General features: G+C 39.8%; 1 protein-coding gene across 3 annotated transcripts in view; it reads right to left on the bottom strand.

Annotated features, from left to right (window-relative positions):
• LOC122798472 (flap endonuclease 1-like) overlaps positions 1-12,905 on the bottom strand; it is a 444,201-nt gene that overhangs the window by 418,984 nt on the left and 12,312 nt on the right. For all 3 annotated transcript variants that reach the window (XM_044067423.1, XM_044067425.1, XM_044067424.1), the window contains exon 2: positions 2,731-2,821. In XM_044067423.1, the coding sequence (XP_043923358.1) occupies positions 2,731-2,821 (91 nt within the window). The remainder of the gene's footprint in view (positions 1-2,730; positions 2,822-12,905) is intronic.

Below are 12,905 nucleotides of genomic sequence, written 5' to 3'. Positions count from 1 at the left end.
TTTTTTATTAAAAGAAGAGTATTGTAGCACTTTGTGCAGGCAGGGTATAAACTATAGCAAACTGCTTGCTACATTTGTAGCAAGCAGTTTGCTACAGTGTAAAAAGAAGATTTTTTTTTTAATTAAAATGTGAGCTCTGTAGCACTCTGTGCAGGCAGGGTATAAACTATAGCAACTATTTGCTACAGTAAAAAAGAAGGCATTACTTTTTACTTACTTATTTTTTATAACAAAATAAACTGAAGGAAGGTTGGAGGCAGGGTACAGAAACAGGACCTGAATAGCTGGAGCAGGAAAGAAGGGGTTGTGCCATGCATCTGGTCACCTGACTGGTGTGTCAGTAGAAGTTGTTGTTGTGTCTTTCGGCTTTTCCCGGTTAGGGGTCGCCACAGCGGAACTCCAGTCTGCTAATGATTGGTAGTTGATTTTTACGTGCCGAGTTACCAGCCCTGACGCACAACCTTCAACGAAGATATGCCCATTCACGCATGTCTCCACGCAGAACACACTCTAGTTGAGAATCGAACCGGACAGCGTCTTACTGTGAGGCGACAACGCTACCGCAGCACCACCAGAAATAACATCTGTTTTTTTAATGTTTTATTGTTTGGACTTAATGGACGAGCTGCTGCGTATATCTAAACATAATAAGCTGATCATTGCAATTGGATTATTGCAGTGAAATACTTTTTTTTTCTCTTTACTTCTGCCAAGGAGTGTTTGCGAATGCCAGTCCAACTGTCAAGCTCAAACTTGGATGTAGCAAGGGTACTACTTGGTTTGACATGCACTTTATTCCAAAGGTAAGGAATGCACTGATATCTGTATCCATCATTCCAATGAATTCTGTTAACTTGCAGATGAAGATTAAGGTCCTTCATATTGTTGTTTGAGAAGCCATTAGTTCTACGAAGACTAGGAGGATAAGGACTGTTAGGTCCTTCAAGACACAAAAGACTGAACATTGATCACCACAAAGGAGTCTATATAAAAGACACTATACATAGAAAGGATGCCTAACTGGTGAGGATAACTAAAGGACTTGAGGTCTGTGAATTTTTTGGTTAGGAGGTTCAGGGGCCTCCCTGGTTGAGTCATGTGCTTCAACATGTACATATCAATGAGGGCATCATACTCAATGACAGACCATGTAAGACAGTAATAAAGGGGGAACAAGATTTCTCTTGACCTTCAGATATCTGTGGTTATTAATTGGGCCAGATAAATGGATTTCCTAATGAAAGTCAAATCATGATCTCTATGTAATAGGACATGAAATGATTTCTTTTTTTTTCAGACTTAACTATATTAAATTTTTTGCATTTATTTTGATGCTAATGTCTTTGCACCAATCTTTTGCATAGTCCAAACTATCCTGAAGTACATGTATGCTGGCAGATGATGCCCAAATAACAACTTCTAGCTTACAGTCATCTGATAACTTACTCAGCATGAGACCAGGAATATTGGCTTGCAGATTTGAGAAGTAAATACCAAATACTAGAGCACTAAACCACAGTAACCAGAGGGATACTACTTGTAATATAAGCTTCATATTCACTCATCACATGTACAACTTTTACAGGTAATATCATGAACATACTCAGTCACCACATGTATGACTGGCACAGGTAAGATCATAAGCACACTCAATCATCACATGTGCAACTGACACTAGTAACATCAGTGGCACACTCAATCATCACATGTGCAACTGACACCAGTAACATCAGTGGCACATTCATCACATGTACAGCTGACATAGGTAATATCATGTACAACTGATGCAGGTAATATCATTAGCATATTCAGTCATCACATGTATGACTGACTCAGGTAATATCATAAGCATACTGAAATTATCACATGTGCAACTGACACCGGTAACATCAGTGGCATACTCAATCATCACAGGTACAACTGATTCAGGTAATATCATTAGCATACTCAATCGTCACATGCATGACCAACACAGGTAATATCAGCAGCATATTAAGTCATCACATGTAAAACTAACACAGGTAATATCATCAGCATACTCATTACATGTATGACTGACACAGGTAATATCATAAGCATAGTCATTCATCACAGTTACAACTGACGCAGGTAATATCAGTAGCACATTCAGTAAACATTTGTGTGACTATCACTTCATATATTCAACTAACACGAATAATATCAGGGGCATGTTTAATTATCACATGTGCAGATGACAGAAGTACTACCAGTAGCATATTCAGTCATCACATGTGCAACTAACACATTACATACACAACTAACACAGGTAATTATCAGTTGCATACTTACTGCATATACAGTGGACACATGTACTATAAGTGGCATACTCAATCATCACATTTATGACTGACACAGGTAATATCAGTAGCATACTCAGTCATTACATCCAGCAGTTATTTCGGGTAAAGTCAGTAGCACACTCATTCTTTGTATGTACAACTGGAACAGATAAGATGTAGCATACTCATCCAAAACATGTACATCTGGTATGGAGAAACAGCTACAGAATATCCTAAAGAGAGAAAAAATGGCTTATGCAGCTGTTCCTCAAAAAGATTTTGCGCTGATCCTTTGTCTGAGCAGATATAGGTTCATAGGTTCATAAGCAGGTACTAGGCTATCTGCCTGAAGGCATTTATAAGTCTAGCCGGAATGTGTTGGCTTTCATATACATATCTTTCTTATACATATAAGCAAACACTCCCTCACCTGATGTTTTCCCCATTGCGATTGCGGATCTCTGGTGCCCCTGTGCGGAGTTGATACATTGAGATGGAAGCATCAAGTGCAATTATACAGCCTTAGTAAAGGAAGGAAGAGAGAGAGAGAGAGAGACATACATATCATTCTTTTCAAAAACTTAATCAATATTAAACATTTTCATGCAGTGCAAAGGCATTTTGGCCCACTATGTTCTCACCTCTGACAGTTATCTTTACATCAGAAAAGTACAATAAAAGCATGCTTAAACAAAAGTAAAAATACAACCCTCCATACAATTAAACATCCGCAACAAATAAAGCATTTCTACATACCTACCCCTTACAACAAAACTAAATGCACAAAAAAAGGCAAAACATGACTTCAGTGCATAGGTCTATGTCAAAAGATTGAAAGTTCAAAAGATTCAAAATTAAAATATCTAAAACTCAAAATATCAAAAACATTTTTAATGTACAGGGCAAACCCCCCTGCACTCCTCAAGTGAGGGGCTATGCCCCCCACACCCCTGCTAATTCTAAATACCAACTCCGAGATCGCACAACAGTGGAGAGGGGGCAAATTCCAATTTCAATATTTTGATTTTCAGTTTTTTAAACTTGTGATCTTCTGAAGGGGACCTATATAAATTAATATATATATATATATATATATATATATATATATATATATATATATATATATATATACACACACATATATATATATATATATATATATATATACACACACACACACACGTATATATATATATATATATATATATATATATATATATATATATATACACACACACACACACACACACACATATGTGTACACACTATATCATACATGTATATGTGCATACACGGAGGTGTAAGTGTTTATGCTGGTGTATTTTACATAACATTCTATTAATTAGTATTTTATATATGATTCTATTAATTAGGCAATCACTACATTGACCACTAAATAACCAACCCCATTACTCTGAAGCCTGTTCCATTGAAATGACAGGATTTAGTATGGATCCTGCAGGGCTGTATGACCTGCCTCCTATGTAAACCTTCCCCCAAAATTAATGAAACATGCTTTACCATGGGTCCTGCAGATGGTATGACACCCTGTCAACAAAAGAGACATACAATGAGATGGGCTTGACCATTCGCCAGTCAATCAAGTGACTATTTCATATTACATACTATAACCATATTATATACACACACACACACACACACACACACACACACACACACACACACACACACACACACACACACACACACAGGCATGCGCATGCATGCACTCACACACAAAACACAAGCAAATAATCCACAGATTTACAAAGTTTGACCAGTCAACAAACACAATTAAACTGCCCATCTGCCACTGTACTTATTATAGTTTAAAACTTTTAAAGCTACCCATGTTTTTTTTTTTAATTAAGTAGCCCATTCAAAAGACCAACCACTTATTCTGTTACTGTTTATCCTTGTTTTTTTAAATATGGCTGCACCCACGTAATTACATCATCTTCAGTATAGTAAAATGAAGCTTGTCTTTGTACTGTAGGATAAAGCCATGACTATGCTCCAGGCATCCCATGCTCATGTAGTGCATAGAAAGGTAGAAGAGCTGAGGGGGGGGGGTTGGAAGGGAGCAGCATTTGTTGGCCTGCCCACTGTCAGGGAAGGAGGAGGTTTGCCATGCTGGCAAACACCAGCACGATAATGGAGAGGTACAGCTGACAGCACAGGAATCGTTTGGTGATGCCACTCTGCACAAAGCTTTGAGACCTGTTCAGGAGCATTCAGTAGTTCTCTCAAGGGACAACATAAGTCACACCTACCACACAGAGGGGCACAGACAGGTATGAACTGCATGGGTCTGCATGACTTGGCATTCTGGCCTGCTGCCTAGCTGCTAACACTTGCTTTAGGAGAATTAATGGTCTGAAGAATCTCTTGCTTCGAGCAAGGAAAAAATAGTCTCTAAGGTTCTCACTCAGCCTGGGTTTAAGTAAACAATGGATGACTCTTGTACTACATGGAGAAATGAATAGGACAATAAAGAGAATGTAGGGAAGCCTCTGGGTGGGAGTTGAATGGATCCAAAAATAAACATGCAAGACAGATTAGATAGATAGATAGATAGATAGATAGATAGATAGATAGATAGACAGATAGACAGATAGACAGATGATAGATACATATGTATGTATTTATTTCATCCTGAAAAGTCCTGTGTGCCAGAATCAAGGTTTCCTATTTGCCAGTCAGTAATAGGTTCATAGGTAAGTACTAGGCTATCTGCCCATGGGCATTTATAAGCCTAGACACAGAGTGATGACTTTCGCCTCCCCATTAGATTAGTAACCTGGGCCTCTGTCAACAGGGCTCCTGAAATGATCCCACGGTAGAACTTATGATTACCCATCCACTCATCAAGATTTCTCTTGAAGAGGGTCAGAGAGGAGCTCTGTCGAATATGGATTGGGATTCTATTCCAGAGTGAGGGGAGTTGCTGGGACAGGAATCTATCCCTCCAGCATGTCCGGTTTATTGTTGTACACAGGTTCAAGTCGCTAGAAAGAGTGCTTCTGAGGGATCTCATTTTTTTGAGGTGAAGCATGTCCATTAGTTCAGGGTTTGACATGGCCCTATAGGTCAGGCATAGGTCACCTCCGAGCAGACGGTAAGCGACTGAGAAGAGCTGGAGCTTTTTTAGTCGTGCTTCATAGGGTAATTGTTTAAGGCCCTTAATCCTCTTAGTGAGGTACTTCTGTGGTCTTTCTAGTTGTTGCAGGTGTCTAGTGAGGTACATCCCAAATGGGGCATTGTACTCTATTATGGGCCTAATTAGTGAGGAGTAAAGGGGCACAATCACCTCCTTGGATCTGGATGAGAAACCCTTTGTGATCAGGTGTGCCACATAGAAGGATTTCCTGACCGTTTTGGCTATGTGGTTATCAAAGGAGAGCATGCTATCTACTTGGGTACCTAGGTCCCTAATTACTTCTTCTGTACTTAGTGGATTCCCATCTATGTGGTAGTTTGTAGGTAATTTGTTTTTCTCCAATGGGATTACTATGCATTTTTTTTGGCATTTAGCTTGAGGCCATGACTTTGACACCAGGTGTTTGTCTCTGTGAAACCCTTTTGCAGGATGTCTGTGTCAGCTGGAGAGTCAATTATTGCACCCAATTTACAGTCATCTGCGAACTTGGTTAGCCACAGTCCCTCCACCTTTGCCTGTACTTCGGAGAAATATATACCAAACAGGAGGGGTCCCAGGACTGAGCCCTGTGGGACTCTGCTTGTGACTGGTTTAGAGTCAGACATGGCACCTGCCACTCTTACCGTGTGGGTTCAGTCTGAGAGCCAATTGGCAACCCATCTCGTGAAATGGGGGTTGATATTTAAGCTAGTGAGTTTGTCTATGATTCCTGAGTGTGGGATGGTGTCAAACTCCTTAGTGAGGTCCAGATATGCTGTGTGGACCACCTTCCCTTCATCTATGGCCTTGGTGACAGTTTCGAAGAAGTCGACCAAGTTCAGAAGGCAAGATCTGCCTTTAACAAAGCCGAACTGGGTGGGGTCCAGTGTCTGGAGGTTCCCAAAGTCCCTGTTAATGAGCTCCATGATAATGCGTTCCATGGCTTTGCAGACCAAGCTAGTCAAGCTTATAGGGCGATAGTTCCCAGGATCAGCTGTGGCACCACCTTTGTGGAGTGGTACGACTGTTGCTGTATGCCATTCTTTGGGTACATAGCCTGTAGAGAGGCTGAGTTTGAATAGTGATTTGAGATGGGGGGTTAGTTCATTTTGAAGCTCGTGTAAGACACAACCTGGGATAACATCTGGTCCCATTGATGCTGTGTTTTTGGCCTTTGCAAGGGCTGTCTTTACTTGTGTGTCTGAGATATCTGGAGCACCACATTCTTCTGGGATGGGTGCTAGCCCCTTTGGTGGAGGGGGTGTGTGAAGTTTGCACTGAACTTGTCAGCCAGGATGTTGGCAATGTCAGTTGGTTCAGTGTATTTATGGCCATTATGCACTAGCTCGGAGTATATCTGACAGTTTGCCCCTAGACTCCTGACATAGTTAAAGAAGGCCTTGTGGTTATCCTTAGAGTCATTGGCTATTTTTCTTTCGAAGTTGGCCTTGGATGATTTAATGAGAGAGCGCAGTTTTTTACTGATGTTAATCAGAGATGCCTTCTTATTTTGGGATTTTGTTCTATCTTGCAGGAGTTTCCTCCTTCTGTTGTAAAGTTTATTTATGGCCGGGGTCCACCAGACTGGCTTCCTCTTTTTTGAGGAGTTGGTCTTGGTTTTACTTGGGATGGCTCGGTCCATGCATTCTTGAAGGTGTTCATAGAATGCACTTCTAAAGGATTCTGCAGATGGGTCATCATTTTCCATTTAATTGGGAGCTTTGAAACTTCTCACCTCGGTCTTGAGGAGTGTGAAGTTGGCTTTAGAGACATTTTTTACCTTGATTTCCTTGACTGGGGGTGGTCGGGATGTGGATGTCCAGTGTGATTAGTTTGTGATCTGATCTTACCAACGACGAGTTTATCTCAGGTGTGGCATATAGGTTCAACAATGCTTGCCACTGCTCACACCACGATTCCAGTGGAAAATTCGATTCAAATAATCCAAACCCAATTGTTCAAACGAAAAACAACACTGAACGCCAATGAACGAAAAATGTTTATTAAGCCAAACATCTCTGAGTAGCTTTTCGTCAGCGCTCTGCACCAACTTCCTCAGAACTTAAAATCTCGCGCCTATACAATAACATACTTTAATATGTTAAAACCAGATCATGTGATCAACACGCCCCCCAACTAGCAACTCTTAAAGGCACTTCGCTCTAAAAAAACTTAGCTTTAAATGAAAACATTCAAAATGAATTAAAATTATTTAAATTCAATAAATAGCAACTAACACATACAAACATAATTAATTTATACTAATGTAGCCGACCAACAAATCAACATAAATATATATATATATATATATATATATATATATATATATATATATACGTGTGTGTAACAGCTATCAAAGACATCAATAATAGCAATTAAAAAATTTAAAAGAAAACATATTAATCATGTCAAAAACAATAAAAACACATTAAAATCACACCTTCATTTAAATGGAATTACAACTAATTAAGAGTGAGCTGCCAGAACAATTAACCTGGCGCAAATATGGATACTAATATCCCATACCTCGCAGACGAGGTAAACCCTACCTCTCCAAACTTCTCAATTTAAGAACACTGTTTATGGATAACATGCTGTTAAGACCAGGGTAGTGGTAAGCTTCCAATTTTAGCTGCCACATCAGTTCCTTGAACTCCAATTTCAAGGATTCAGGACCCCCCCCTGTTTTCCAAACATAGTTGATCTATCACCATAAAGGTGAACTCGTGTTCAGGGTTTTCCTTGCTGTGCTTCGCCAAGGCATTGTCCATCTTTTCTTTCTTCATGGCGTACAAATGTTCATACATGTGTTCGTGTAGCTTCCTATCTGTCTTGCCTATATAAAATACAGGACAAGATGAGCATTTAGCCAGATAGACCACTTGGTTGCTTGCACAATTATATCTCCCCTTAATCAGGTGCTTATTATCCCTGATCATGAAAAATGTGCCTGCTTTGACAAATCTGCAGTATTTGCACATATTACATTTATACATCCCAGATCTAGAAGGTATACTCTTGGCTTTCATTTCCAAGATGTTTTTAATGTTAGGACCTCTTCTAAAAGTCACTCTAGGGTAGGACCCTAACTTGGAAATCCCTATAATGTCTGCCGGCAACACTCTGTTTATCTGAAACCTGTTTAAAACCTAACACTAAAGACAATGAAGTGTTACCACCTGGGTACAACATACACAGGCTGGATCATGCTTCGAGGAAGGGGGGTGGGGTAGCTGTACTCTATAAATCTGAGTTGAATGCCACCATAGATGTAATACAACCTCCTCAGATTAATAACTCAGAGATTCTTGCCACCAAATTGCAACTTAATAAAAATAAATGCATTAATATCATCTGTATGTACATTCCCCCAGGTAACAATATATCTACATTTGAAGATATCCTGCACTGGCTATCATGTCACTACCCCCAAGAAACCCTACTACTTGGAGACTTTAACATAGACTGGGGCACCTGTTCCTCAGAATCCCCAACCACCCATATTAACCTGCATGCATTTACACAAATCATATCCACCCCTACCAGGATAGGTAAACCCAACCAAAAAAAAAAGTATACTTGACTGGGTACTCATAAACAGTCACCCCCAACTGTACACCTCTGGTACCCACCTTAATGGCCTAAGCGATCACCTTCTCACATATGTAATTAAGTACAAAACCATTAATTCCCAACAACCCTTACTCAGAAAGGTTAGAAACAATAAAAACTTTGACCCTGCCAAATTCCAACAAGAACTAAACTCATGTAATTGGTCTATTATAAAACACCTCCCCTTAGAGGAAGCAGTAGCATACTTTAACAACAAATTCCTTGAGATCCTTGATTTGCATGCACCTGTTCGTTCAAAGAGAACCAAGGCAAAAACTGTGCCATGGCTTTCTAAAGAGTCTACACTTAAAATTACCCTTAGAAACAAAGCATGGGCTTTATGGCGTTCTTTTAAAGACCCTCAAGATCACATTAAATACAGGCAATCCAGGAACAAAACCAAAAAATCAATTTTACAAGACAAAAAACAATACTACTGTAATTTACAGACAGTAAATCAAAATAACCCTTAGAAGTTTTGGGCAGGTTTAATCTACTATATCCTGGACAAACTTCAACCCCAATCCCTGCTACTACTATTGATAAAACCCCTGAAGATGTTTCTGAATTCTTTACTGATACAATTCAAGCCCTAGCTAGTCAACTACCTCCTAGCTCGCCTGGTCCTGAAAGTAGCACCCCTGGAAACCTACTCGCGTTCAGCTTCCAACCAGTCGCCACTTCACTTATCCGTACCTTGATCAAAAAATTAAAACCCACTACACTTTCTGCTGATCAACTCCCTGCTGAGTACCTACAAAAATCAGCTGATGCTATTGCTTACCCCGTCTCAATACTAATCAATCGAACCATAGTAGAAGCTAAAATTCCCACCATCTGGAAAATATCCTATGTAATCCCATTTCACAAAGGAGGCAGCTCTACTGAATTCTCCAATTATAGGCCAATAGCTATACTCTCTCTACTTACAAAGATTATGGAAAATTGTCTTCATAGACAACTCATGCACCACCTAATCCAGAATCGCCTTATGGCAGACACTCAGCATGGCTTCTGTCCTCATCACAGCACTACTTCAGCCCTCCTAGCCTTTACCAACACCATAAACCATAATCGCAACAATAATTATATATCCTCAGCCCTCTTTTTGGATCTTTCCAAGGCATTCGATATGGGTGATCACCAACTTTTAATCCACACCCTGCAAACATTCTGTCTAGATACTGGAGCCCTCCAATGGTTTCAATCCTACCTGAATGGTCGACAGCAGGCTGTCCTCTGGCAGAACAAACTCTCTAACCTTCTACCTAACACTCTTGGAGTACCACAAGGCTCTATACTAGGGCCCTTGCTGTTCTTCATCTTCATTAACGACCTTTATACTGTCATCCCAAAAGTCAGCTGTATCCAATATGCTGATGACTCTACTCTGATTTGCTCAGCCACATCTCCAGTAGAGTTATGGTCAGCTACCCAGACCACCTTTAATACAATAGAAAACTGGCTTTCTGAACATCGTCTGATCCTAAATCCCCAAAAAAACTAAAATGCTGTTATTTTCACCAACACGTAGGTCTACCGCTTTCACCTTTACCATAAAATCAAATGATGGCACAATAATCTCCCCTGACCCATCTACAAATCTATTAGGTGTCATCATAGACAATAATCTAAAATTTGACCTACATGTTAACCAAACTATAAAAACCATCAATAAAAAACTAGGGTCACTTTACAGAATAAAAGCCTTCCTAACCCCTCCAGCTAAAATTGCCATAGCTCGCTCTTACCTTCTTTCAACCCTTCTGTATGCATCCCCTCTACTCTCGAATTTAACAAGACTGTCCTTAACAAACTCTCAATTTGCTACAACCACATTGCCAGGTTTGCCACTGGGCTGCCTTTTAGGACACATCATTGCATCAGTCTAAATCAGCTTGGGTGGCTTGAACTACCCAGCCTAATCCAGTATAACCAACTGATTATGGCCTATAAAATCCTCTATAATCCGGACAATACTCCTGCACTATTTTTATCACCCCCTATAACAATCCTAGACCGCTTCGATCCTCTAACAAACTACTAATTCAGACTAGCAAAATTAATAACACAGCCGGTGATTCTCTCTTTGCAAACTCTGTAAGTAGATCCTGGAACTCTCTTTCAGCTGATATTACCTTACTTTCCACCTTAGGTCAATTTAAAACTAGACTCAAACAACATTTGTCACTTAACTGGCTATGTCAATGTATCAAGCCTGGCTAACTCTTTCTAGAATGTGTAAAAATCTGTTAACCAGTTTACTGTGTAATTTAATTTAATCCTGACTTGTGCTCAGGATTAACTGTAACCTGTGGAACTTGTTTAACTTGCTTACTTATGTCATCTCTGTAAATAGTCTGTTTGTAATATGTAATGCTGGTATTATGTAATACTGTATTTGCTTGCCCTTGGAGCTTTTCTCCCCGGGCCTCCGCTGAAAATGGACATGCATCCAGTCGGACTATCCTGGTCAACAAATGTAAAATAAAATAAAATAAACAAGCACCAGTTCTTCTTAATGATTGACACTATCTCTCTGGCATCCAAATTGTAAAAGGTGATAAAGCTACAATGGTACGTGCCACTACTATGGTTGGCCCGAGTATAAATAGAAGTCTCTGACTTGGGATAACCCAGGATAGGTTGAAAATAACCATTTTCCCTCTTGGTTTTGACTTCAATACACAGATCTACAATGAGGTCCTCCAGGTATCCTCTACACAAAAAAAGGTTCGAAATGAACCAACACTCTTCCTGGAAGTCACTCTCCCTAGATACCATTCTGGCCACCCTGACCAGTTGGCCCTTAACTATCGATCTCTTCTGGTGGGCAGGATGGTCGCTATTAAAATGTAAATAGGAGTTGGAGAAAGTAGGCTTCCGATGAATTCTGCCTAGAAAACAACTCTGAGATCTATCCTTAAAAAGTTCCACATCCAAGTAGGCTATCCTTTCTGTTTCAAAATTTGAAGTGAATTTTAAAAATTCAGTTGACCTGTTGAAACTTTCAACCAAAAGTTGTGCCACCGCTTGATCGCCCTTAAGGATGATAAAGATATTGTCCAAAAAGCGTGTATATAATATAGTTTTTTCTTTGATAATGGTATTAGAAAAAAACAAATTCCTTCTCCCAATGGGCCATCACCAGATTAGCCACACTGGCCCCACATGGCGACCCCATCGGTACCCCTATCAGTTGGTGAAACCATCAGTTATTGAATGAAAAAAAGTTACACGTTAAAATGATATCCAAAAAACACCACTAAGGTACTCTACGGATTTTAAACAAGGAGTTAGAAATTACCCTCACACAAATTCAGCAACCTGAGTTTAACAAACCATAATGACTCCAATATGTCACTTCTACTTCATTAGCAGCATACTTATGACAGTAGATGAGGGAATGCAAACTAATATGGTTTGCCTGCATTTTAAAAGTGATTTCACTCGTGGTGCCCTGCAGGGTCCTACAAGCGGCCGAGAGACAAAAGAGTGACTTTGGACTTGATTAAGTACTGTTTTTGCTTGTTGTTTCCCTGAAATGCTAATTCCGCCTAAAACGCGGCTTTTCAGCGCTTCTGTGGATCCCTAGTGATATCTGCATTGCTTACTGTACTTATTCCTTTGTTGCACTTGAAAAAAAGTTACTGTTTGTCATTTTTGCATTTAAGTTACCGGTAACACAGTCGCAGGCTACACACTCAAGTGTGCTAGCCTCCTCTGTGTATTTAAAGTAATTTAAGCTCTGCATTTCTGTTGTTTCTGAAAAAAAAACACAAAAAAAATTCCTTGTTTTCCCGCCTTTCTGAGCTAGTCTAGTCCAGTTTTCAGGCTTTGCTGAATCCAGGACT

This window comes from Protopterus annectens, chromosome 3.part1 (genome assembly GCF_019279795.1).
Source record: "Protopterus annectens isolate FY-2018-M chromosome 3.part1, PAN1.0, whole genome shotgun sequence".
Lineage (NCBI taxonomy): Eukaryota > Metazoa > Chordata > Ceratodontiformes > Protopteridae > Protopterus > Protopterus annectens.
The sequence above is the reverse complement of the archived record's forward strand: the minus strand, read 5'-3'. Positions and strand labels throughout refer to the sequence as shown.